Genomic DNA, 26,884 nt, shown 5'->3' with positions numbered 1-26,884 from the left:
CATCAGTGTCAATTGCAGCCCTATGCTTTACGCCTTCCCTATTTCGAGGCTATCATCCACCAGTCCTTGTGCCGCTTACAAAACGCAGCGAGAAGCTGTAAAGAGGCATTGGTCATGCTTATTCATTCTAAGCTTTCTTTTAGAATACTCTCTCCTTACTTGCAATCCAAGCTTGAAATTGCCCGCCTATTTTCTGTAGGTTCGGTATTCCGAACAAGTCCGTGGATTGAGGATGGTAAAGGCACGATTATGGATTAGAAGACTGCTAAGAGGCTAATGATGAATCATCGGAGTCTAGATACAGAACAAAACCCGTCGCATCTAAATCGGCTCGATGGGGACTCTTTTGATGTGATGCATGCGATACCAGAAGGCATCTTCATCGGAGAATGTCTGGGAATACCCTATATCTCCTTTCTATGGCGACCGTTTATTGTGACGTGAGCTGTTCTAGATAGTCAATGCGATATGTAGCGCTTATAATTATTAGCATGCGAGCAACACAATCATGGATATGAATATGGCATGACATTGACGATTTCTTTTTTACTCTATGGTATTGAGAGCCCGTAATAAGCTCAGTGGGCGTAACGTTTCGATGCCATATGCATCTATTAGCTGAGTTGGGTGCTGCAATTCCCAAGACGGAATCCTTGACCTTCAGCTCATGCGGAGCGAGTTGCGGAGTGGGTCGCTATGCCTGTGTCGACTTTTCCGCCATTTGCAACTCCACTGAGAGACGGTCTAAGCTTATAGATTGACCATCGTAACGCGTCCAGCGCTTGTAGAATAAATTTACTTCTAACTGCCATTTCTATAGCTGTACATCGCTACATTGAGCAGCTCACTTTGAAGAGTGTGAACACCAGACAACCTCCGAATCGCTGCAAAGTCACTTCAAGATGTAGGTACAACAAGCAGCCGCAGCTGGCTGCACTTTCTCCACATATGGGCCCTTCCATCTACTCTATAATATACGATAACATCTTAGAGCCAGGCCCTATCATATGTTATCATGATTCAATCTCAGTACTATCCTAAGCAGCCTACTGAGCAGCTGCAGGGCCCATTCGCCCTTTGTAAATGGAGTCTTTAGTGTTCAATACGACCGTACTGTTACATTTCATCTCAGTATAGGTGCTGGGCCTCATTTACGACAATTAAGTTGGTGGATATGCAGCGACGTCTAAGCGCGACGATCCATATTGCGTCACCAATCCATCAGCAATGAATGGATCAACATGACTCTGCGACCAATGAATGAGAGGGTCAATTTTTTTTTTTCCCGCATGCAGTAGCGGATATGATGATACTGTCAAGTGGTTCTTGAACAAGCTTCTCTTTGGGGCTGCTTCAAGCTTCTTGTTCTCATGATTTCACTTTCTGAGGCTTAAAAATAGAATACATCAGAACAGAGCATCAAAATTAGGTAAAAGAAGGAATGGTTTCATTAAAGGAGTGATAGATAGAAGTTTAAAGTGTGAAAGCTTCACAAAAAGCCCCCGCCCCAATTCAAGATAAAATCCCGTCCAAAGAAATAATGCAAGTTAATAACCCCATGCCGTAAATGCTTCTCGTATCTAAAATATATGCAAGAATCTAGAATGCCCAACACCTCGGATGCCAAAAGCGAACTCTCATTCAAGGAGTCGCGACCATCTTTTGCTCTGCGCTGTTTCGGTCCACGGCTCCATATGCAACAAGAGAAGGCCCTGATCGTCGTCTCTGCAAAAACTCCAAGAAGGCCAAAACAGTAGTCGTAAGCTGAATCAAGAACATCGGAATCAAGTTGTACTGCCATCCGCGCATGACTCGCAGGTGGTTTGCAATGTCCTTCCTCTGGCTTTCGTTTGCCAGGTCCAGCTTGAGCACTGCAGGGAACCAGTTCTGAGGTGTCCACGTATCGAGGGCATATTTGTGGTTGCCAGTTGTCGAGGCGACTTTGACGTCAATCGTCTGCCCCTTGTGCGAGTTTGTAACGGCGAAGACGTAAGCGAGGGCGGCGAGAGTGAGAGTCAGGCCGAGAACGAGAATGGTAAGCCATAGACCGTAGATGAAGGACGTGAATTTCTGGCCGAGGATGTGAGGGCGGTTTCTGAGAAAAAGAGTGACGATGCCTCCGAAGCCAATCAGGATAATTGCTGTTCCCGCGGCGCCGTTGCTGGTGTGGCCTTGGTCGACTAAGAAATGTTTCGGTTCGCCGTAGAGTTCGAAAGTCGAGCCGTCAAAGTTGACCGTGAAAGTACCACTGGCGGTTTGATGAAGCCAAGCCACCATGCTGGTAATGAAAGACAGCTCGAGGATGCCATCGATCATCAGCGCGCCCAGGGCGATAGCAAGAGGTAGAGAAAGCGTCATTTTGATCCAAAAGAATGCTCACAAATACCGATTTGCTACAATCCGGCTAGCTTTTTACTTGTGAAGGAAGAAAAACCTTAAGACAGCCCGACTAAAATTGAAGAGCTCGCTTGCGTCTCTTATACTATATAAGACTTGGGCTCACGTAGTACATCCTGGCTCCTTTTTGCCATATTAGTGCTGACCAGGTGGAATCGGTGGCTGAGGTACCAGCCAACAGCACACCTGCCCTGCTGACAAGCGTCCGCAAGGCTTTGAGAAAACATCGAGACTAGCGGAAACGAGTAAACAGTATTCCGTGCAACAAGCTCCCGAAGGATGGAGGGTGGAGCGGTCAAAATGTCCTTGAGTTTGCCTCGCGGGTTGGGGGCCGCTTGTGGGCCTGAAAGAGACAGAGCCGCATGAGCGCCTCTGTGGTTGGTGTTTACAACTCTCCACCCATGTGCAGCTACTCCTTAAACTTTACATTTAATTGAATACAGTCTGACAGAAGTGAGTTGTGAGCTTGGACATCTCATTGAGCTACCTAGCTCAAGCATACTAATCGTGGTATTTAGCTGTTGCTTCTTTTGTTAAATTTTGTGATTTATCAACCAAGTCGTGGTGATGACGAACAACGCCGACTCCTATTTTATTTATACACTCTGCCATTGGCTGTTAGCGAGAAGGAATGCCGCTTTGCCTATTTGGTTATTGATATCCGTCAACTCGCATACAGTTGACAACTGTTGGTGGCTTGTGGGCCTCGAGCTAGGCTAAACTCAACGCCTGGACGATACACAGCTCTGGATTTAGTGGCTCTGCTAATGCAAGGATTCAGGGAATTCGTGTTTTTCTCTTGGGATGTGGCGCGTTTTGGTGTTTGTGGGTAACTTTATGTTTCCGCCCAACTCGCACAGCATTCACGCATACCTACATACGTGCTGCATATACGAAGTAGTACATAGTAGTACTACTTGTCCCCTTGACGTGTCAACTGCCCTCCCAACAGCTGTTGGTCAAAGGTGCCTGAGGATGCCACACAGAGGCTTGCTCTAATGGGAGATCATCTGAAAAGGATGGTTCCCAAAGTTCGTAATTTCGGCCCTGCCGCTTGGCAGTTGAGTGCGAATACCGGCTCTCCACCGCTTCCGAGGAAAAAGAAAATTTTTGAGCAAGGCGTATTTGTTTTGTTTAATCGCATTGGTTGGTGAGCTGCTAAGGGCTCTGGCTACTTGAACAGGGGTCGGGGACTATGCTTATGACATAGCTTACCAAGAGCAAGGAGCTGACGACTATAAATAAGCTATGTTTAGAAACATGGCGTTGATGGAGCAGTGTTTTACCAACCCTTGCAACTCAAAAGCGATAGACTCCCCCAATAAGATTGCACTTGCCATCCGGCTTCATGACATGCTACAATGGGCTAAATCTTGGTTCATGACTACGAAAGTGGAGTACACTGGGCTGAATTATCGGACGATGTGGAATTGGGTACGATTCCAGCAATCTTGCGGCTGAATCAATCTTCCCGATTCTGATCTAGAGGGGCCAAGAGTATCTAGTGTCTGACGATTCGCGGGATTTTGGGAGGTTTAGTTAGCCCGCTTGAACTTAGCCCATCTCATAAATGCGGCATCTATGTTTACTAAGCTCATGTTAAGTTAGCTGATCTGAAAAGCTACATTTAAAGTTACTCCAGCTGGGGCCAGTATATGATAACAAGCATCCCGGCATTGAATGACTATGTTAACGTCTAGTCTTTAAAAATATCGAGGTATTCCATGACAGCTCAGAGTACTGGTAGTAGGTATTTCTACAATGAGTCCAAAAAGATCACAAGGCTATCTGTTCTCGATGAATGCAGTGAAGCGTGCGCCTCAATTTGTGTAATTCTTCATATGCCCCTAACCGAGATACGGCTTTCTCTTCTGCTATGTTTTGAAGAGTCTCCGCCTGGAATACGTGTTGTCATTGTCAGATCGATAACACAGCCTCATTCTTTAGTTCCCTAACGTGCGGAGTACACCGTAGTTGAGGCTAATGCTGTGATCGTCTCCCCGCCCGAAGGATCGAACACCAAGCAGAATGGAAATGGTATGACAAAATCACGAAGAGAAACTCTAATGTATGGCTTCTGCTTCGACATCGTTATTTAATCACGGCATATTCAAGGAAGAGAGATTTTAGGTAAAATTTCGATACGGAATGAATAAGATGAGAATGCGATGTAGAATGCCGATGCGTTAAGATAAAAGAACCATAACATAGGAAACCTAAATAAGCTGAACCTTGACTCTAGCTGCCTGAATTTTCTAGCTAACTTCAAAAGGAAAACAAGCTGCAGTTTGCATGTGTGTTGTTCTTAAAAATAGACGTGCCTCGAACGGAGATTTTCCATTGTGTTACCAGGATCGGAGACATGACACCAGCGGCTCTCGCTGTGTGACGCGGCAAGGCAGATCATCCATGTTGGCGACAACTAAATTTAAAAATTTGCCACCACGGGAGGGCATGACATATACCGGTATTGGTAGGCCGAGAAATCCATCAAACCTCAGAAATAAGAGCTATAAAAAGTTTAGCTTAAATATTAACTCTAACAAGGTGATTCGCGAGAGCCTATGATAATGTGCGGCTTTTTTTCTTTACACCTACACTATATATTCGTCCACCATGCTTTACAGCTGGACCCAATAATGCAATTTGGCATAAACTCTAGAAACATCTACATAAAGAGGTGATTTACGACCGATACTATCGTCCGCACAAAACATACTGCAAACTTTTCTCACTAATGACAGATTCTCTCGTGATGTATGTATGTAGCCATAAGCAGACATCGAAACTTACAATACCTACTACAAACATAGAACGAGTCATATGCAGGCGAGCTGATGCATACAGGGATCTCTCAAGTTCCCATTATCGAGAACAATTGCTTCCTAGCGCTTAGTCGATGCTACCATGTAATTATTTGTGGGCGTATCAAGATGTTGGTACCCCGTCCTTCTAGAACACCGGCATTCTATAGGAGAACCCGAGTTCCTGGTGAACCATGCTCAGTCATCAATCTTGAGGAGCAGGGGCCGCCTCAGGGTCATTAGCCAAAAGCGCCTCGACCTTGGCTCCCCTCTTTCTCCTCTCATCAAGCGATATTTCGTCTTCTGGCACGGTGGACCAGCCGAGGCCCAGCTCGGGATACTGAAGAGGCACCTCGTCACTTTCGCGAGGCAATCCGTCTAAGTAGATGGGCCACGGCGTACCTAGCCAGCCATTGCGAGTCTCGTGGTCTCGACGTTGTTCAGAAGTTAGGGGATGTATAAGTACGCTGCACCGTGTATCAGAAAATGAGCAAAAGTTATGCAAAGTCGTAGCTGTTTATAGAATGGGGTATAAGCGCCGGCTAGATTGGAACTGACCTCAAATTTCCTCGGTTTGATGCCAAGTAGAAGAATACGTCAGAGAACGAAGAGTCGGGAACCCAGACTTTACTCAAGATTAGACGAGACTTATTTGGTATTATTTATATCTCACGGGCCATTACTCACTCTCATACGACCCAGCAGGGTGAGGTCCAATAGGATACTTGTTGACTCTGTGCAGCGGAACGGCCACAAAGGCACCTATACGGCCAATTAGTTCCCAGTGTCTCGAGGCTGTCTAGGGTCTTACGTACCATCACGACGAAGTCTTAATACCGCATCACGAAGCGCAAGTGCCGCAGCCGTTTCAGTGGGCGATTGCAGTAGGAAGTAGATGTGGAAGTGCCACTCTCTTGTCCGAGCCTCTACAACGGTCTGTAGATCATCTTGGGGCTTTGGCACGGGGACTTGGGTCATTGTGAGTTACTGGATACGCTGCAACTTAGTCCTGCGCTATGCTTGATAGTTTTGAAGATATTACAATCGACGATGGGTTGTTGTCGCATGCGTGAAACTGAGGTCTTCAATTCTTAGCTGCGTTGTAGCACTAAGCACGCCATTTGTCACAGCGCTATCTGCATTTGGGCGCGGAAGCGGGGATCCTGGAACTTTTGAATCTGTCCTACAATACAGGTACTCGCAATGGCTCAAGTGGCTGCTGTCTGTTCATAAAGATCTAATTGTTCTTCTATCGAGATTCAATACAATTGCCAAAATGTAGATGATCTAAAAGCAAACGCGAAACGCATACCGCTTGTCCCCACGCATTTCCTCAGATTACTATAAAACTATAATACACATTATTTACACCAGTCCGTATATCTTACATGGCATAATCATCAAACGTACCCCGACGTTTCCGTCGCTGCACCTTATTCTCAGCTTTCTGCCTCTGACTCTCAGCCGATAGCGACTGTTGCAGCCTGTCCACCAATTTTTCCAATATCCAGTCGCTCTCACTCTGGCTCCCCATCAAAGGGCTGCGATGCCCAACCCACGACCACTTGACGATTTCGTCTCTCCCGGAGTCACCGGTTGGTTTTTTCCCCTTGATCTTTGCCTTCCCGTGAGTCATTGCGCTGTGTTCGTCTTCGCCAATGAGCTTGAGGTACCACGCCCATTCGTCAAATGAGTAGTTGTACTCCTTGTTTTCCTTTCGATGCTTGGCCACGGCTTGAATCTCTGAAATGAGAAGAAAGTGGAAATCCGGTCCGGTGGGCAGCTTGCGTTCATGATTGCGAATCCGCGAAAGCGATCGACGTACTTTGGTTGTGAAATTTGATGCTGTCGAGTCAAGGCGGTTGGGACGGCCTCTTTTCCTCGTTTCTTTTCCGTTATCTCCTCCAAAATCTTCCCCACTGTCATTCGCATTGTCACGTTCCCTCTCAATGTCAGAAAGATCGTCCTCCTCCAGCTGTTCCATAAACTCGGCTATTCTTTGAATATTGTTCTTTGGCGCATCGAGCATCATTGTGGGGTTGGCGGAGTCGTAGTATGTCTTGTACGCCCTTCCAAGTGTCATTCTGCTAACCATGTGCTTGAAGCTGGAGGAAAAGGCATCTTCTCCGGGCAGGATAGTGACGTTTCCTAGTCGGATAGTGCTATCTCGGACAATTTTGATGACAGTGCTGCCAGCATGCGAAATAAGCACCGTGATGGTCGGTAAAGCCATGAGAGACCAAAAGACGAAGAAGGACCTCCCCGCGTTGGATACGGGCGTAAGATCACCATATCCAATCGTCGTGTACGCGATGAAACAAAAGTAGAAAGCTTGAAAGTACGTCCAGTCTTGGTAGGGTTTCTCGGCTTGCTGGAAGATGACGGCTCCGACCATCCAGAATACGAGCCAAACCAAGCCGGAAACGCCCAAAGCCATCCACTTTCTGCGTGTAGCTGTCTTGGCTTGGATCTTACGCATCAGAGCGAATTCAGCTTTGCGTCGTTCAAACTCGCTTGAGATGGATCTATCTGTCTTATCGGTTTTGTCTGTCCTATCAGTTTTATCTGTTTGCGCACGAGGAAAGTCGAATTCTGCTTGCGAGCGAGGAGAGTCGGGCTCTTCTTGGATAGGCTCTAGGCTTTCGTCTTGGATGGGTTCCAAAATTTCGTCACCCCCTCGCTTCGAAATCTTGCGTACGAATCTTCGTCTCTTCTTTTCTTCCATTCGGGCCAGTACTCGGCGCTTTCCGCCGTCGAGAGTGAGGCCGCGAACAGCCTCGATGACCAGACCCAAGCTGATGATTCCGACAATGGCATACGGGATTGTAAGTGCTCTTCCAAGATTCGTCGACGGTTCAAAGTCGCCAAAACCAATCGTAAACAGCGTGACATCAGCCCAGTATACAGCGTCCAGATATCCCCAGCCCTCAATAGCGGCAAAGACAGTGGCTCCAACATGGAGATATAGCAGGACGAGAATGGTTTGCAGCATCAAAGTGCGCTGACTGAGGGACAGGATAAAGTCCTTTGGATAATGACCTGCGCAGGCCCCCCAGAACGTGATTGACATGAGGGATGCGACAATGAAATATAATATGGCCGACCAGATGCCGTAGTAGAATGATTGAGACCAAATCATCTCATCCTTGGGAAAGTCAAGCCCCTCAGTCAGAGGTTTAGCACCAGTGGACGTCAAGCATATCAGGCAAATCGACGAAAAGTACCTGTTGATGCATTATTAGCGATGCATTGTTTTGTTAGACTGGACCATCTTGGCATTACCATCCCACTATCGTGATGGGCTGTGCTATACTGAAGCGAACCCGCCTTGCCATGTTGAAGAGTAGGAAAAGGTTGGAAGTGACGGCAATTCCCAGTTGGACGGCGTTTATTGCCGTGAGCCTGTGATACGCATCGTTAGTAGCCGGTCGCCTCATGGCAGTATATGCTGAGCGGCAGACATACCATGCTGGATCTGGGATATAGTGCGCCTGATCAGGTTGTTGTCCAGGCAAGAGATGCTGCCTCCAGGGTGAAACCAAAGCGCAGATACTGAATGCTGAAGCTACAGGACCAATAGTTCCCGCTATCATAGGAAACACTGAGGCGAGAAACCACCAGCGACTGTGTGATTGAGTGTCAGCAAGCGAATGTCGTTACTTACTGGATATTGGCTTACCTGGGCTCGAGATGCGCATTGTCGTTTTCTATCTTGGTCCTGCGAAGATAGGCATCGGACTGGTCACCCTTTTCTTCATCTATCGCTGCCACGCCATTCTCCTCGAAATCTCTGTCGCACATCGTCGATGAGATTGGATACGCGTCAAGCGTTGACGGCGGTGAAGTGAGATTAAACTTGGCCTATTTTCCCGGTATTTCTCACGGCAAAACAAGCCAAACCCCAGCTATCTCAACATCAAAGCATTCATATGAATACCCCAGTCGTCGTCAGTCAATGCCAAGACTGTTTTTGTTATGCCAAGAGATGCAACGGTTATCATCAGCTGGAGAAGTGGCGAAAAAAGTAGCACCAAAGTTTCGGCAGAGTCACCGAATCCAAGATCTGGATCTATTTAACCAGAAATAAATACGCGTGTGAGGATGTTAAAGGCTTAAGTGTGCCTTGGCAACGTGCAAGCTTCAGCCAATTGTCGGGCTTTTCAAATACGTGACGAGCCTTTTCTTTTTGTCACTTCCTGGATTTTCTGCACCGAGATCCGGATTTTCACACAATCCAAGCAACACGAAATGCATGCGTGATGTATGACGTCGTGCGCCCGGCTTTAGCGGCAGAGCTTCGCATCGTGATGTTTAAAGCGGGCCGATGGGCTGGGCTCCAATTGCGGCTTAGACCGGGGCGTCGCAAGTACATAACTTGACGTTGCTTGCGAAGGTCTTCAACGCGCGAGAACACTAGGAGCGACGGGGGCAACTCCTCAATGCACGCGTGGTTTGGTATGATGCGGCGTATATATAAGCTGTTGTCCCAGTCCTGTGTTGCCCAGGTTGGTGCTTGTGGTGATGTATCTCGGCTCAGTCTATGCTAAGTACCTACACATCAGGTATCATGCAATCTGCGGGTGAACTAAACATGAAGGCTTCAGTCTCGAATAACTCCCAGACGCTCCCATAAAATCAAAATCGCATCGCTATTCTAGGTATATGATATTACTCCCTCCGACTTTTACTCATGCAAACAACCACAACTCGTCACAACATGACTCTTCAGACCAGCAGCGGAAAGTCTCCAATGTCCTCCATTGCATCCCGCCACGTAAAGTCAGATCTCGGATCTTCGTGTCGCTTGGTCCAGCACTGTCGCAAGATCCGCTGCACGCTCGCACAGTTGCCAAAGTCTTTGGTTGTTTTGTTTGTCGTCTTGTTCAAGATCCGAGTCATGAGATGCTCGAAAAACGCCTGCTGGTCTGGCTGCGCCATGGCCCCCGCTATGCAGATCGACCAAACAACTCCGCGAAGTGAAACATCACTAGGCGCTTGCTGGAGCTCGCTAATAACAGATGCAACGGCGGCGTAGATGCTGGCGTCAGAAGGACGAGTGCTAGACAGGATAACGTAGAGCAGGACTAGGGCTCCAGTAGCGAATACTCGCGAGATGTAGTGTGAGACAGGTGGCTGTGGCTCATGCACATTAGCCGCAAATCAAAAAATCCAAAACTGACGACGAGAGAGAGAGGAGGAAAAGGGATTCAAAAGCAACATACATCTTCAACTTTTCTCCGCAGTCGTTCGATGCCATTCTGCAGCACCTTTTCAAGCCGTAGCAGCGACTCGCGTCGTTCCTCTGGAGTGTTGCACTCGCCTCCCACCTGAATCATCGACAAGTCCCCAATGACTCGCATCACCCAATTCTCACAGCCGACAAAGTCTGCCATCAGAATCTCCTCTGAGTCTAGCCACTGTCGGTATGGCAGGCGTGGTGGCACTCCCGTGGACGCTGTAGAGAGAATCTCAAACCAGAGGAGCTTCGTAAACTCGAAGCGCTTTGCATACATCATGCCACGCCATATGGGTGACATGGTGGTTCCATTTGGCGGCGTCGTCTGTTCTGTTGGCGAGCCACTCTGCTCTCGAGGCGTAGGATCCAAGCCGATGAACAACGGCCCCAGCTTGCTTACAACTGTGGTAAGGGCATCAAGATGCGTCTGCCAGCTCAGTGAGCCACCTTGTAAAATCTAGAAATCACATGCTCAGGTTAGGAGGATGGTGAACCGCTTATAATCATACTCATACATACATGTCGCTTATAACACGTATGTACGTCGCTTCGACTGCTCGGAACATGTTCATGCAGGTATACGAACCTCAAAGCTAATGAGACAACAGCCGCTGGATATAAAGGTGATGAGCCGTCCGCCCTCGTCCAGTGCAAGGTTGCCTTCGTTGGCCGAAAGGGCATGGCGCATGGCACTCAGGGCCGTGGTGTGATACTCTATCAGCTCGGCCTCCATGTACTCGGTGCCTCGCGCAAACTTGGTCCGCTGATACAGGGCGGCCAGCGTCATCGAGGCCTGCCGCAGCGGACGGTTGTTGAGCAGCAGCCAGAAGAGCCAGCCGCGGCCGCCCAGCTCGGGGTTGTCAGTGTAGTAGGGATACTGGATGGGGAAGATGTAGTCCAAGTAGAGCATGATGAGCTCAGCTTCGCGGTACCGCATTTCCTGACTCGGGCACGAGGCCCACAGGGCCTGCTCGGGCCCAGCTACAGCGACCGCATCCTGCTGTGGTTTAGATGAAATGTTCCGCAGTTGAGGGCCCGTCCTGCTGTTGGCACCCTTGTTCAGCTGCCTGGCGTTGTGCTTGACGGCTCTCTTGACCAGCGACAGCTCGGCGCGGACCTGCTCCTCGTTGTCCAGCCAAGAGGGCCGAGGGCCGTAGCCGTGGCAGTGGATGTTGCGGTTGTCGCACTCCTTGCAGAAGGGGTGGCCCTCGTCGCATTTGCGGTGCCTGATGCGACACGTCCAGCAGCCTCTCTTAGACCGGCTTCGCAGCGGCACTTTTGCCGCCTGCATTGCGAGCGAGGAGAGGCGTGAGTGCAATAAAAGGGGGGGCAGGCCTTCTTTCAATCAGGAGACGCGCAAAGTGTGTGATTGAAGTTTGGCGAGTGGCATGTGGGCAAAGTTGGGGAAAATGTGTCAGCCCAGCGCTCCATGGGGAACGATGGGTGCGGCGGTAGATAAGAGCAGAGCTGCGAGCCCAGCCGTCAGCAGCCTGACTCATCAGGACATGGGCTCGCCCTTTGGCTAGATCGTCTCAATGGCGTTTGCTCGTCTCGTCTAGCCACAGCAGCCAAGCCAGGCCACGCCAAACGCCGCCTCCTACTCCCAATAGAGCCAGCAGCTAATCGCGAAATGCTCCGGCCCCACCTCACCCGAGAGTGGCATCGCGAACTACTGCGGCGAGATGGGCTAATAGTGGTAGATGGGGGAACGTGTAGAGAGTCAGGTCGCAGAGTTCAAACTCCACGCCGGGAGAGCCCCCGTGGATAACCGGGTCCGCCATGTTGGTTTCTGGAATAAAACTCGAGTAGTTTATACTGAATTATATAATACGGGGATCAAGTATAAAGTGTAGTTGAGAAACTCGAGTGTTTGTCAAGCCATTGCACTAGTTTCGGCAACTCAAAGTTTCAAACAAACACATCTATGGCGGCCACACTGTTTATAAACGGCAAATTCTTTGCCACCCAAGACGACGAAAAAAATCACGAAGCCAAATTCCACGAGTGTATGCTCGTCGAGAATGGAATAATCGAATACGTTGGCAGTGCTGGTGCAGACATCCATGCTCTTGCTTCCACAAAGGGGGCTGAGGTGCAAGATCTCAAGGGCCGTCATGTTCTTCCCGGTTTCATAGACGGTCACGTACACGCTCTTCTCCTCGGCCAGTCCCTACAGAGGCTAAACTTGGAAAATTGTAAAAGTCTACAGGAGATTCGAGATGTCATCAGCGTCTATGCAGCCACTCACCCCGATGCATCTCGCATTCTGTGCGGCGGCTGGATGGAGTTCCAGACCGATGGCAAGGCCGATGTGTCCATGTTAGACGACTTGGACCCGCGACCCATCTATATCATGTCAAGAGATCTTCATGCATGTTGGTGTAGCACGGCAGCAATCAAAGACATGGGACTGGAGTCTGCATCCAACCCAGTTGGAGGAACGATACATCGCGACAACCAAGGCAAGGCAACCGGTCTCCTCAGCGAGACAGCATGTACACTCTTGGCATGGCCTCATCTCGCACAGATTGCAACACCAGCAGAGCGAGTGGAGGCAATCCGGGGCGCAATTGAGGCTCTTCATGCCGTTGGCTGCACCGGCTTTGTGGAAATGGCCATGGACGATATTGGCTGGGATGCGTTGCAGAGTCTCCGCGCAGAGATGGGCGGCCAGCTCCCCCTGCACATTGCGGCTCACTGGCTGGTCCGCCCAACGGATTCGTCAAATGGTGACTCGGAGGAGCTTGATCGGGCGATTGAACTGAGTCGACAGTTCAACTCCGAAACATCGCCAGACTTCCGCATCGTGGGCATCAAGATCATGTGCGACGGGGTTGTTGACTCGTGCACCGCAGCTCTAGTCGAGCCGTACTCCACCACTGGCTTATCGACAGCTCCCATATGGAACGGCGAGGCTCTCGGGGCAGTTGTACGCAAAGCAGATCGAGCCGGCCTGCAGTGTGCCCTGCATGCCATTGGCGATGCCGCCGCCAAGCTGGCCATTGATGCGCTGTCCGATAATGGCACCCCGGGCCGCCGCCATCGCATCGAGCATCTCGAGCTAACTAGTCCTGGCGACGGAGCTCGTCTTGCTGCCGCCGGCATTACGGCGTCTATCCAGCCTGCCCACGCTGATCCGGTGCTGCTCAAGGCCTGGCCGGAACTCCTGGGCACAAAACGCTGCGGACGGGCGTTTGCATACGGGGATTTTGCTGCCTCTGGAGCTAATATTTCTATTGGATCAGATTCTCCCACTGCGCCGTGGGATGTGCTCCGCAACCTTTACACGGCGACTACTCGACGATCTGTGCGTGACCAGGATTATACTGTGGTGATGAACCCGGAGTTTGCTCTTTCTCTATGCCAGGCAATGCAAGGAGCTACTCGTGGAAGCGCATACGCTTGTTTTTCTGAGGGCTGGACGGGAAGTTTAGCAAAGGGGTTGCAGGCAAACTTTGCAGTGGCGGAGATGGAATGGACTGCGGAATCGCTGCTCCATGCTCGAGTCCAGGAAACTTGGTACAAAGGCAAGAAGGTGTACGATGCAGCTGAAAGTGTCTAAGGGATGTGTACAAAAAGGGCAAAAAGATTGATTCATTTATAAACAAACATCATGTATAGCAATTGATCATCGCTTGTGATAGAGATTAGAATGTAGTGCTAGTATTAGATAGGGTAATTAAGTGACACTCATGCAATATTTTATTCAATTGAACGCATACGAATTACTACAACTAGCGCGAAACAGAGCTTTTTATCAAAACGAATTAGGAGATTAACTATCTAATCTTCCACGCCCAGCTGTCCAGGTGTGTTGCTTTAAACTCTTGAAGTGTAAAAGTAGTATTTTCAACCAAGTCAGAAAGTACGCTAGTTTACCAGATTACGAGTCGAGGTTAAACAAGTGACTGGCATGTAAAAGGTCTGTTGACTGTGTGTTTCTGGAATTTCTGAATCTAAAAGCAGCAGGTGTTAGTCGTCCGATATTAGGTCAAGAAGGAAATAAGAAGCTTACCAGCTCCACAATGCTTGCATAAGTGCCACAAACGAGGATAATCATTCCGATTATGAACACACCACCATTGAAAAAGGCGCTTTTCCAATTATGTCGCTCGTACCATTTGCCCTCTTTCAGTAAGACAAACCACATGACTGGTGGTAGATAGAACGAAAGCCCAGACACAAAAAGGGACGAACTAATAGACAAAAGCTCAGAGAAGAAGGGGATGGCTTCAGCAATGATCCATGCAATCAGCGTGACAGCTCCAACCACTGCCAGCCAGGATATCCAGCCTTTGGCGGTATTCACATAACGGGCAATAGAGTTCCTGTATATTCTTCCATGAATGAAGCGAGCCACAACAGTGGTGTTGATTGAGCCGGAGATGAAAATGACAGGAAGTGCAATACCAAAAGTGATTCGAGAAATGACTGATCCACCCGATAATAAGGCAGGCGACTGGACGTCTTGGCCCACAAACGCATAGATGAGAGCGCCTGTAATAGTGTAGATGACAACTTCGATGATTCCAAGGCTCCAAATAGACTTTATGTAATCTTTGGGCGTGTGCATTTCGTCCATGAAAGATGGCTGAGCTCCAGCAAAAGCATATGCAAAAACAATACTGTTGACAGCAACAATGGCTTCCGAGAATGTCAAATCCTCTTGAGGCCAAGCTGACCAAGTAGAAGCTTCCAAGCCACCAGGCTGGTTCGAGCTCTGAATTCCAGTAGCAATCATGGTAATACCAATTGCTATGATGATGGAAGCGAAATCTATATATCCCAAGATGGCTGCCTCGGTAAACGACGGCGGGATGGCCAGCAAGAAAAGTATAATCGCAGACACGACCCCAAAGGCGAGAGAGCAGATTCCGCTTCCAGTGATGGTTTCAAAAGCAATCGTGCCAGTCAGACAATGCGATCCCGTAATAAGAATCAGCTGCGAAGCGAAAATGATGCTGAAAAGCTTCGATCCAAAGCCTCCCATCATCAGCCGCCCAATGTCTGCGTAATGGGCAACCTCGGGATATCGCAGCTTGACCTCTCCGAGAATGTAGCTCGCATACATGGCTACTAGACCAACACCAATGCACAGTATCACACCTGCCACCATACCCAGTGTTGCAAAGGCAGCTGGTAAACTGAGACTCCCTAGAGCAATGGCCTCTACAATGAGAACCACGGTTAGGCGCCCCCAGCTGAGACGATGGAAGTGAGCATCTCCTTCAATAGCACGTTGTGTTTCTTCGTCGTAGGCTTTTCTTACGCCTTCAAACTCTCCTGGTAGGTTGTTGGATACATGTCGTGAGATGGCATCGTCATGATTTGGTTTGTCTTTTTTGGCAGGAGTCATGTCCACGCCTTGGGATTCGGTAATTGTAAACGTCATTTTCCTTGACATAAACTCAAGTAGAAATAATAACTGAATAGATCTAGAATGAACTTGATACTGAGCATCTTCAGTTTTTAAATCTCGATACCAGAGGCAGAATATCTCCAGAAAGGAGTCTTGTTGCTCTTCCAATTTTCCCCAGCTTCATCTGGGGTAATCTGGGATATACAGCCAACACTAGCCTTAGCTTCGGGTGAGAGGAGGCCATATCCATCATCTCAGCAAGCTCAAGTCAGACCTTTGTCGTGTTTCTGTGGAGGCTGTATTGACTATCATCCCTGTGTCTCCGGGAAACATCGGTGTAAGAGAGGACGACGTAGTACAGGTCCACTTGAAAAATCTCGATCCAGTTGAACAGAAAGAGGGTGTATGTTTATTTATAAAAGGTGTATATATAAAACTGCATGCATTGAGTGCAGATCCTGGAGGATTCACATAGTTATACCCCCATCCACCATGTATGCATTCGCCTTTCTTATATATGACCAAGGCAACACACCAATGCAACACAACGATTTTACGCGAAAAATAAACTTTATTATACTATTAAGAGGCAATTTTAAATAAACAAAAATCTTTCTTTCTGTTCAGACATGGGCCTCAAACATGCCTGTAGTTTTGTTGTGATATTTGCCGTGACTACACTAGCTGTACCTTGTATCAAAGACACGGCACATGGACAGCGTGGCGTTTACACGCTCTGACAGGGCCGAAAGCGGAGGGCTTACGCCCTTGCAAAACAAATCTTCAAATCCAAATATCATCAAGTAGGTATCTTAGCAACAGTAGCCACAATCATGCTGCATCTGTAAGTGTGGCAGCCCTTCTTTTACGCGAGATATCCGTGGGATACGACATCAAGGATTACGCGAGACCCGACAATATCCTCTGGGCTATTTGCTCGCGTGCTGAGTCAACCTTCAAGGCTTATTCGCTGTTTAGTAGGATAAGGCTACTGCTACCCTGAATCTTGAGTGCGGACATACGGAGAAATGGACATCGAATTCTGATATCCTGATGCTGCAGCCACGGATTTTGGTCTACCCACGATAGGATATTCGGGAGCGTAGCCGAGTAAGTGGGGCTGGGCTGGGTTTCGTGGATCTAGCCCAGCCGCGGTGGCTTTTGGGATTTTGTACGTAACAGAAATTGAAGAGATACGGGTAGCTCAATCCAAGCACTGCGAGATGCCAGGAATATCGTGATATGCTGTCAAGCGCGCATCTAAGCGACGGGTTTTTGAGAGTATTAGTCAATTTGATATGGCATTTGCTCAAGTCAAAAACAATCAATGAGATCATTGAAAAATGTTGATTTTCATTCTAATTCTCCATTGCTGTGATTGGCAGATAACTCTATAAAAGCGGGCGACAACGGTTGAGCCTCTAAACATAAGAAAATATATATTGTATAACTGTTTATATAAGACGACGGCCTTTGCCCCTTCTAGTGACAGAGATCTACGTGACAGAATCTTGGTAGGGGTAGACGGAGCCCATCTGTAATGTGCCAAATTGTGCCAGATAATAATTCTAACCAAGCGCATTGGAAAATTGGCAAGCAACTTGAAGACTGCTTCCATCGCTATAACTATCGTATCGGCCCAAGACTCCATCCCACCAAAATCGGCAATTTGAACGCTGGTATTCGGCATTTTGATTCTCAGTGACTCCCAATTCTTATGACTGTCGACAGGGAGGCCATAATTAGAAGGAATACCTCTACGCGCTCACCTTTATTGAAGCTGTATCAAAAGTCGTATAGGAATCCGTGTTTCCTTTCATTATAAAGTTTAATGAGACTCAGTCATGATTGTGATCGCATCGTGCATCGTACATCGCCAAGTCTGTGCGAATAGCCTCCGATGAGGATTGAAAGAGAGCAAGTGGCAGAAAAATCTTTGAAAGACTATGCGTGGGTCTTTCAAGAAGATGAGACTGATCTATTAAAAGAAACAAACTACTACCAGAAATAGACACTATGTTTTGTCATACACATAAATACTGTTCTGAGCCCTAGTGTTTTTGGGGATAGCTGGCGATCTAGTGACTGTTCTAGTTGTAGATCTCGATATGCTGCATTCGAGCAAGCGGCGGAATAGGCAGAATATATGTTTAGACATAGTATAAAACATCTCTCTATTGCTCCTTGAATTTTTATAGGCATGATCCTAACGAGCTTGTTTGAAGGAAAACACTTCGAAAGATGCCTGTTTAATTTGTTTTCACTTCAACAATAATGAACCACGTCTAAGTATTATCTAGTGAAATAGAACTGCCGATAGTGATCAATTGTTACAAACTTCCAATTCTTGAGAAAAGCAATATCTCCATCCTTTCGCCGCTTAAACACATCCCTGTAGAAAGCTCAATTGCTCGCTTGACCCTCCAAATGCCGCTTCCACGCCCAATAACCGCCATTTAAATCTGTCGCTCTGGATAAGCCCAGCTTCTGTAGCTCCCTGGCCGCCAGAGAACTGGTATAGCCCTCTGAGCATGTAATGACTACTCGCGTATCGTAGCCAAACTCATCCACAAGCTCCTTGATCCGGGAATCGTTTTGCGGGTCCAGGCGCCACTCCAGCACGTTGCGCTCGATGATGCTGACTGTGTGTTTTGTAGCAGATGTATCGAGTGTGCTGGGGAACGCAAATGCACCTTCTCGCTCGCGTTGAGCAGCAGGCCGAATGTCTATAACATGAGTTGGGCCGTGAGAGGCGGGAGTTTGTAGCTCTGTAAGAAGTTGAGCGGGGTCAATGCGGGTGAGATGGGAACGGGCTTCGTCAAGGATTTCGTTGATGCTTTTGGCACCGGGAGGAGGAGCGTGTTTTGACATATTCGTCTTTGCTTTTTGTTTGATGCTTGTAAGAATTTGCGATGAGTGAAGAGTAAACTTGAGGCAAACTTCACTGAGGCGAGAGATTAGTGGAGCGCTATGAAGAGCGCCAGTGAGATGTTGTCAAAGTTGGTGTGGATTGTGTGATTAGTCCACGCTAATGCCCGCTATAGATGGACGCAAATTAAGGCTATATATATGGGATTGAAGTCAGTCATTGGACTCAGTGTTTAAAATGCCTAGTAGGCAGGCATTTATACTATGTCCCTGAGTTTTTATAGGCTTAGTAATAGTTTTTTTGACTCTAGAGCTCTCTTTGTCAAGTTGTGCTAATGGTGCGCAAGAGAGCATAGAATCGCCCTTTCAACAGGCGCAGATTCTATGTAGATCCAATAGGGCGATTGCTGCTACGTATAACTTGTATAGAACTCATTTAACCGAGCAATCTTGCTGCGGCGCCACAGCTTCTTCCGCAAAAATAATAATGTTCAATCTTTTACTGCTCAACATTCCACAGTTGGGGGTATACCAAGCATGGGCTCGTATGCTTTCTTTACTGCTTATAAAGTTAGTTTACTCATCCTACGCGAAGCTGTGGTACCTCAGAGATATAGATAAATGTTAACATTCTGCTGATAGCTAGTTACGATTTATTTAAACGAGTGTAATAAATGAAAATACAGCGAATTCACTAGGCCTAGTGTTTATTGTAAAAGATCGAATTCCCCCCTATTCCGCTTGTCCAGTTCCCTACATTCCTTCGGCCACAAGATGTTGAGTGGTAGCAGACTTAGGCGGCATGATCCTTGGATACTTTGGGGACGATTTCATAGTTCTCAGTGATGTTAAAAGTCGTTTTGGCCCCAGTCGCCTCTATAATGTCGAAAGATTGGGCAGGGCTGCCACCCTCAAGCAGGGAAAAACATGCTCCGTTGCCAGCGAATACCTGTCTGCTCTCGGCAGTGTTGCAGTTCTGCAGGAAGAAGATCTCAAGCTCCTCGCCAGCATTGGAAGTGAAGAAAAACGATAGAGCTGCAAAGCCTACGTTTTGGCAGCCCTGTTCTCCGTTGCCCGTAAGGTTTAGAGTTGAGGCGCCGCCACAGTCATCGCTTGAAGTGAAGATCTCCCACTCCCAGGACGCCGAAACTGGTTTTTGTAAAGCAAGACCAATTGCCAAAAACGAGATAAGAGAAAGTTTGGCCATTTTAAAGACAACGAAATGCGGAATTCCGAGTGTTTCTGAATAATATAGTTTGTTCGAAGCAATGAACTTTGCTGCTAAGTTGTATCGGTAGTTTGTGCATCTTCATTCAACCCGGACCTGACTGAGGTTTTTATAGAATTTCTTCCACGAGATATTTAATTAGACAATCACTTTTGAGCCCGTCTTTGCCTGTTTAACTAATCATTCGGGCGTTAATTGAATACTACTCTCCATGGATTTCGAATATTCACTTCATTAAATAGCCATTTCAATAAACTTGAAATATTTGATTTGATGATATGATATATTAGGAAGTGTTTCTATTACAAGAAAATTTCTTGGTATTGCTTGTAATTGAGCCGATCTGTTGATGGTGTCAGTCAATGCACTTTACATGTCACAAAGTGTGTGTGACAAGAGATATCATTGAAGCGCCTTCAAGATTATAGTATCAGTTATCAAAATAAATTTAATTTATATAACAAACTGTAACCCTTCATTCAATAGATTATTAGAAACTGCGCCCGCAAGACAGACTGCAAGTAACCCTTCAGGCCGATGGGGACTTGACTCTGTTGTATACTGCAGAAAAGCATCGAAATAATAGACAATTCAATTCTTCAATTGTTATATAAGCTTTTTGATATGCATAATAGCTGTTCTACGTAGTATCAATAGCCATATTTCTAAGTACACTAGTAGTGGGCAGTAATGAGGTAAAAGAGTTAGGAGAAAAACTGTCTTTTAGTGTATTTGGATTAGATGTCACAATTACTGAGCTTAAGTGTAATCTTGTCTGGTAGGAAGAGAATTTGGCGGCCTGATGTTGCCGGCAATTGTATGCGACAATCAATTTTATTTCTATCAGGTTTTGGGACTCCTCATTAGTGATGTTGCACATGCAATACATGTCAGCACACCAGTCCACAGTTAGTAAGACACCTAATAATATCATATTTCAACTAAATGCATTTAGCCTTTTACAAATCATCAGCTCATAACTACCTATTCTACCGTATGACCTCGAAAACTGGCCAGTAAAACTCTGTATATGCTTGCTGCTACAAGTTAGCTGGCTACTCTTCTTAGCAAATAATGGGGCAGTTTCGGTCAGATTGTGAAACGGTCAGATTGTAAAAAAAAAAAAAAAAAAAAAAAATCACTGGCCAAATTTTCGAGGTAATCCGGTAATTGTTTTTACTCTCTTAGTGATTGCATTAAAAGGCATTTACAAATCACTGCTGGTAGATGCTATTAAAAGGGAGCTGTGCCAATACACTGAGTAGTACTTTCTACGTCTACTTTAGTTAAGGAGCATTCTATGGTGAAAGTATTACGGCTATTTATAACACTAAGCTCAAGACTAGAGCCTTGCACTCAATCCCATCAGCGAAAGCGGCAAACCAAGCAATGCAGAAATGGCCAAAACTAGATGCGTGTTCTAGCTTCCACATGACAAAGTTTGCTGCGCACGCTTTGATAAAAGATGTAAATCGATGGTATCTGCCGCAGCAGCGCACCCATCTTCTAAAAGTGTATTGATTGCTGAGATCTGAGGTTGGGCAAGCTTGTCTGCGTCAAAACCAGACACCTTATGCAAAGTTATCTAGGTATAAAAAGCACTTGTGGTTACACCTTTGGCTTTCTTTTCAAAAACCTGGACAAGCTTCCAAGAAGCTTCTTCCCAAATTTCTTCTCTTTCGTAGGGTTGATATTGTCGCGAGGACTCTCCGTAGTCGATGTTATGGGATTGGGCGCCAGCGGCATGCTTACAGCTGTGTCTTCATCAACTTTAGCTATCGGCTGTGTGATTATGATGGCCGTATTGTCTGTGCTTGAAGTGTTTCCATCTTTTTCTGCAGCCTCTTCTATGTTTGCATCTGCATCTCGATCAAGTCGTGCGACGTCGTTGCCTTCCAGCTGCTCTGGTGAGGACAAGAGCAAAGGTGTCTGTGTGCTGTATTGATTGTGCCTCTGAATTGACTTGATCTGCCTCTCAATAATCACGGGGCTATTCTGATGCGACAATTGATTGCCACCGGCACTGCTGAAGCTTTGGCTTGGGTTTACCCGATTAGCAGTCGTGGAATCTTTGTCCAGCACAATGCGGACTGGGTCGCCATCTTCTCTAGGAAAGATCACAGTGGGAGTAGCGGCCTTGAAACCCCAGTTTGGAATGCGTGTGAGTATTAAATTTTGGTTGTTCTGTAGCTCGAGCTGCTTCCCGTGGTCGTTTTCATTAGGTATGCCAGCGTCGTCATTTCTCTCGGATGATGGGACTTGTGAAACCACAACCCGCCTGTCAGATACCATCAAAAGAACCTCTTTCCCGCTTTGGCCGGGCTCATGTGTGAGAGTACCACTGCCATACGGGCGAATGGCGCCGGCACCTGCACCAAATGTGGCAACCTGTGAAGAGACTGGCGTGGGGAGTTCTAGCAGTCTACACTCATCGCCGCCATTCTCTTCCTCATTCGATGTCTGATCGAGAGGTCGATCAAGCAGGTCCACTGTTGGAGGCTTTGACGGTAGCATTGATTCTACGCTAATGGCGAATGGCAACTCGCCGCTCCTTCTCCATACAACCGACTTTCCGTCTGAAGTAAAAGATAACATCTCCAACTTTCCGCCCGAGCCACCATTTAGCGGATAAAGCGTTCGACGGCTCTCAAAGTTCCAGAGGAAAGCTGATTTGTTGCATCCGGCCACGACTATTGCGCCCCCCAATGGGTGATACGCCAACTCGAATTCCCTGCGGTTTCTGCCTGGGTAGTGTTCGACAAAGCCTCTCTCTAATGGGATCGATACTTGAGAAATAAATTGGGGGGACGTATCAATACTTTGTATTCGATTGTACCCGAATGCCCAGACAGTCAAGTCATGATTGAGAAACTGCTCCACCAAGCAGAGGTACTGCCCTTGGTCGTCAAAATAAATCCAGTAAAGGTATAAATTGTTGGCATGAGCCTTCCACCCCGATGATATTCTTGGCTGCCAAAATGGATGAGATGCGTTGAAAGCCAGTACATGTGAGGCAACGCCGAGCTCGTTAGGGGTCTTTCTGAGACGATAGACTGTCCTCAATACGGTAAACGCCTGACCGTCACTACTAAGAGAAATGGGAAACTGTAGGACGGCACCTGACGAGGAGCACATCAGTGATTGAGTTAGTTGCAAAAGAACTTCATTAGTATCGATGTCCATCTCGAAGCATGCAGTGGCATTGTCGTAGCTTCTGTCGATATCGAAAATCTCGAGCCGTGCGACCCAGCTCAGTGAATGCTGCTCGATTTCAGAAAAATCAGAATCCCAATCAAGATTCCGGCTCCATTTTAGATATGTACTGCGGAGCATTAGTTTGTATCGCCGGGTTGAGGATGCCAGTTTTGGAATACTTACATTGGTGGATAGATGCTCAGTACATAATCTTGCCTGCCATCAGGCATCATCTTGGAAATTTTATGAAGCGGTTCACTAGAAACATTGGATGCTGGAGTAGCCGATACAAGCCTCTTTACAGCTATATCCGACGGCTTAGTCGCATACTCAGACTTTATGAAAGCTGCGGCCTCGTCATATATGCAACTTGAATCTTCGTGTAAGTGAACGCTCCAATCGGCGATGATCCAGTTCAGATATTGAGCTAGTTCTCGAACATTGGGGATAACATCATCGATTTGAGGCGAATACTGGCGCCATGGAAAACCAGGTAAATCGGATTGCGCCGCCCATTCCATCAAGGACAGATATGGAGGCTCCCAGTGGAACGCATAGCAACTCTGGATCCAAGCTGATACAGCTGACGGCCGAGACAGAAGCTGGCATAGCGCCGAAATAAATTCACTATAAGCATCAGGCTCTTCTTTATGGGCATTCTGTACTTCCACTAAAGTGCCATTCGTCGCAAGCATGTGTGTGTGCCAATGCGTTGTGGCGTAGTTGCTGAGAGGGACTTGGTTCTCCAATTGAGACTTTGGTGTTTCTGGCGGAGTGAGTCTTTTTTTAGGTAGAGCATAGTTGATGTACTCGAGGCAGTGCGTCGCTAAACGTAAGTTGCCCGCCACACGAGTCGATACGAGAATCGGATCTTGGAACTGACTGCGCCCTGTCAGTCTTCTCTGAGGCTCTTCCTTGAAGTAATCGTGGACGGAAGCGTGGATGAAGCGGAAGCTGCCTTGCTGTGACCTCTCCACGAAACCGCCGCAAACTAACAATATCGTATCTACAAAGTTGGAAAAACTTCTAGATTGCTCGTCGATGCCGCCTCGTTTGCGCGAGACGACGGAGTCTTCCAACTCTCTTTCCTCCAGCTCACGATTGCCGTAAAGGAGGCATGTAAATACGTGAGCTGCAAGCTTAAAGGATGTTCCGCTTCCCTTGTATATCTGCACCAGAATCCGCTCATACATAATGTCAAGGCCTTCTGGCATATCTATTTCTCGGATGGCCTCTATCCTCTCGGACATGAGCAAACTAGGCAAGGCCAAGTACGTCATCATCAGGCGTGCCCATAGAAACATTCCATCCGCTCGGCGACTCAGCTTTTCTGCCGTTGCTTCAATATCGAGCTCTTCAGGCAGTAACTCATCATTGATACAAGCCTCGAGTTCATCTTTAAGATAAGCCTGAATATCGTGAAAATTCGAGTCGCCAATTGATAAATCTTCGACAGCTATGCCTTTGAGGTAGCCACGTACGGTTGAGCGGCCCAGTAATATTAGACGGATTTTGCTCTGTGAGCTAATCCTTTTTATAAGGGGCATCAATTCTTTTGACGCGTCTGCACATTCATCAAGTCCGTCCAAAACTAGCGTCATACCCTCAAACTCAGTGAGTTGAAGACAGAGCTGAAGAAGATCGGCCGCTTCTTTGATTGTTGCTGTAGGCTGGCCATCTGTGGCAAAGAGTATTGTGAAGTTGATGAGATCCAAAATCTGCGAGTTCGATGGATTCTTGTGAAGAATTTGCAAAAGGATCGCAACGTATGCATCCACGCTTGCTTTGGACGATGATTGAAGAGAGTCGAAGAAGAAGTAAAATGGGTTTGCATCCACATCTTTGAGATGCTCGACAAGAGTGGCTGCTAAGATTGTTTTCCCAGCACCAGGTTTTCCTAGCAATAGTCTAGTGAGTTGCAGTGTGCTTAGTCGTGAGAAATAAGTAAAGAAACCTACCATGAATCCAAAGTAAAGCTGAGCTATCGTGTATAGATAGCCATTTTTGGTAAGCTGGATCGTCGAAGATCCACTGAGAAGTGCTAGGCGTGCGCAGACTTTGTGCATCTTCATACCGAGAAGTATAAGTGGTTGGAGCAAGCCACTGCTTGAACCTCTGCAACATGGCTTCTGCGTACTCGATTAGACAAGAACGTTGAGTGCGCAAATCTCATATACATACCATTGCTTTCCTTCTCAAATCTTTGCTGTATTTGCGTCCCGGAGAGACTAAAACTATGTATCTCGAGCGCTTGGATGCGAATGAGCTCCGAAGTTATTGCAGACCTGTACTCCTTCAGCTGGACCAAAACTTGGCCGTAGCGAAAGGGTTTGAGAGCTGCGCCGCCATATATGCGAACTCGGCTTTTCGCTTCTATCAATTTATCAGTACATAGAGAATACGAGAAACTAAAGAGAGTTGAATGGAGACGCACTGCCCTGGCCTGTGTAAAACAACCCAACTATGCCAGCCAGGAAATCGAGAATCTCGGCAAAGATGTTCTCTAGAAGAGATTTGAGGGTTTCTGACCCCAACACTAAGTTATTTACCTTGACTTGCTTGAAGAAAAGGACCATGGTGGATATTTCACGCAGCGACGTGGCTATTTTGCTGTAGAAGCTGACAAAATTCATCGTGACCTAGAACAGCGTCAGCATCTGCGCAGATTTAGAGGCCATCCTGTAACCACCTGGAGTACAACCCGCACTCCTCCCCATATTGATGCAACATGCATTGGATCGACCAAATTAAACGTGTCCAAGACTTTGAACATGGGCTGTACGGCTTCGATAAATGTCTTGGTGAGCTCCATGTAGCGCCGCCGGTCCTTGCCCTTGTTGAGGTTTTTGCTCTCCAAGTTTCTAATATTTTCGAACAGCTTATCTGCATTGTTGCATGACTCAAAAAGCTGTCGCTCTTCGTCTGGCAGCGATTCTACCAAGAGGCGAAACCGATCTGCTGCTCCCATCACTGTTGTAGACGTTGGAGTCGTCATTGTGAAGGCTTTTGAGCATAATGATGGCGATGATTACGAAAGCATAACATTCATTATAGGTTGCCCAGCATGAATTTTCTCTCAGCATCTTATATCTCCAGCTGGCTGTCTCAGGTGCGCTGCAGTGAGGCGGATTGCTATCGGCGTTATTTATTAGCCGTTCAGTGCCGATCTGATTCGTGTTGGGCTGGGCTGAGTTACATCAAAGTCTCCCTTACTGAAGCGCTATTGCTTGGTAGCAATGATCAGGCCGCCTCACGCAGGGTATTCAAATGGCCAATTAGCACCACACGCTTGGCCAAGGGCTGAGCTACTTTGTCCAAAGGATTTAACGGGCTATTTAATTGAGTGAGCGGCTGCCTAGAGGCGACGCCATATGTAACATAAAAAGCACACGTAGCTCCCATCGTACCTAGTTGACAATCCATCATTGTATGTGATTACCTTGTAGGCGATACTAATAGTAATGCATCTACAAGCTAGCTGCATGAACAGATGCCTATTAAGGACGGAAGAATCTCATCCTTTCCATTACATTATTGCCTATTTTCATTGCTTCGTTCCACCATTACCCATTCCCAATATCTCATTCCCGTGTGGCTGCACATGACATTGTTTGTTATATTGGTCTCGTAGAGATTTTGCTTGCCTTTTTGAATCATCGGAGACTTGCCATGACTTCTTCAAATTCGTGATCCTTGGGTCGATAATTTGCATTATTTCGTCCTGTACGCTGGCCCATGCATTGAGATTGTTTGTTATCGCAATTTGGGCGAAGCTGTGTTTGTCGAGGTCGGGATAA

The 26,884-nt window shown here is 47.2% G+C and overlaps 8 protein-coding genes across 8 annotated transcripts; 1 reads left to right on the top strand and 7 right to left on the bottom strand.

Moving 5' to 3' along the window:
- Nucleotides 1–1,641: 1,641 nt before the first annotated feature.
- Nucleotides 1,642–2,358, bottom strand: TGAM01_v207396 (hypothetical protein; the record flags this gene model as incomplete). The annotated part of the gene is made up of 1 exon (XM_018808029.1): nt 1,642–2,358. The coding sequence occupies one exon, from the start codon at nt 2,356–2,358 to the stop codon at nt 1,642–1,644; it is 717 nt and encodes a 238-aa protein (XP_018658806.1).
- A 3,048-nt stretch (nt 2,359–5,406) lies between these two features.
- TGAM01_v207395 (dopa 4,5-dioxygenase) lies at nt 5,407–6,179 on the bottom strand (the record flags this gene model as incomplete). Its single annotated transcript, XM_018808030.1, has 4 exons — nt 5,407–5,668; nt 5,760–5,826; nt 5,889–5,963; nt 6,017–6,179. 4 exons carry the CDS (start codon nt 6,177–6,179, stop codon nt 5,407–5,409), a joined length of 567 nt encoding a protein of 188 aa, XP_018658807.1.
- Nucleotides 6,180–9,926: 3,747 nt separating this feature from the next.
- On the bottom strand, nt 9,927–11,728 carry TGAM01_v207394 (hypothetical protein; the record flags this gene model as incomplete). Its single annotated transcript, XM_018808032.1, has 3 exons — nt 9,927–10,334; nt 10,424–10,894; nt 11,024–11,728. 3 exons carry the CDS (start codon nt 11,726–11,728, stop codon nt 9,927–9,929), a joined length of 1,584 nt encoding a protein of 527 aa, XP_018658809.1.
- Nucleotides 11,729–12,361: 633 nt separating this feature from the next.
- On the top strand, nt 12,362–13,999 carry TGAM01_v207393 (amidohydrolase; the record flags this gene model as incomplete). Its single annotated transcript, XM_018808033.1, has 1 exon — nt 12,362–13,999. The coding sequence occupies one exon, from the start codon at nt 12,362–12,364 to the stop codon at nt 13,997–13,999; it is 1,638 nt and encodes a 545-aa protein (XP_018658810.1).
- Nucleotides 14,000–14,333: 334 nt separating this feature from the next.
- On the bottom strand, nt 14,334–15,841 carry TGAM01_v207392 (N amino acid transport system protein; the record flags this gene model as incomplete). The annotated part of the gene is made up of 2 exons (XM_024550086.1): nt 14,334–14,393; nt 14,453–15,841. 2 exons carry the CDS (start codon nt 15,839–15,841, stop codon nt 14,334–14,336), a joined length of 1,449 nt encoding a protein of 482 aa, XP_024405174.1.
- Nucleotides 15,842–18,199: 2,358 nt separating this feature from the next.
- Nucleotides 18,200–18,667, bottom strand: TGAM01_v207391 (hypothetical protein; the record flags this gene model as incomplete). The annotated part of the gene is made up of 1 exon (XM_018808035.1): nt 18,200–18,667. One exon carries the CDS (start codon nt 18,665–18,667, stop codon nt 18,200–18,202), a length of 468 nt encoding a protein of 155 aa, XP_018658812.1.
- Nucleotides 18,668–19,457: 790 nt separating this feature from the next.
- On the bottom strand, nt 19,458–19,871 carry TGAM01_v207390 (hypothetical protein; the record flags this gene model as incomplete). The annotated part of the gene is made up of 1 exon (XM_018808036.1): nt 19,458–19,871. One exon carries the CDS (start codon nt 19,869–19,871, stop codon nt 19,458–19,460), a length of 414 nt encoding a protein of 137 aa, XP_018658813.1.
- Nucleotides 19,872–21,500: 1,629 nt separating this feature from the next.
- TGAM01_v207389 (hypothetical protein) lies at nt 21,501–26,082 on the bottom strand (the record flags this gene model as incomplete). The annotated part of the gene is made up of 6 exons (XM_018808037.1): nt 21,501–23,214; nt 23,271–24,984; nt 25,046–25,216; nt 25,269–25,457; nt 25,522–25,726; nt 25,774–26,082. 6 exons carry the CDS (start codon nt 26,080–26,082, stop codon nt 21,501–21,503), a joined length of 4,302 nt encoding a protein of 1,433 aa, XP_018658814.1.
- Nucleotides 26,083–26,884: the final 802 nt, after the last annotated feature.

The sequence above is a fragment of the Trichoderma gamsii genome, assembly GCF_001481775.2.
Source record: "Trichoderma gamsii strain T6085 chromosome Unknown Scaffold_27.2, whole genome shotgun sequence".
NCBI classification, from domain to species: domain Eukaryota; kingdom Fungi; phylum Ascomycota; class Sordariomycetes; order Hypocreales; family Hypocreaceae; genus Trichoderma; species Trichoderma gamsii.
Note: the sequence above shows the minus strand (reverse complement) of the source record. Positions and strands in the feature narration are given on the sequence as shown.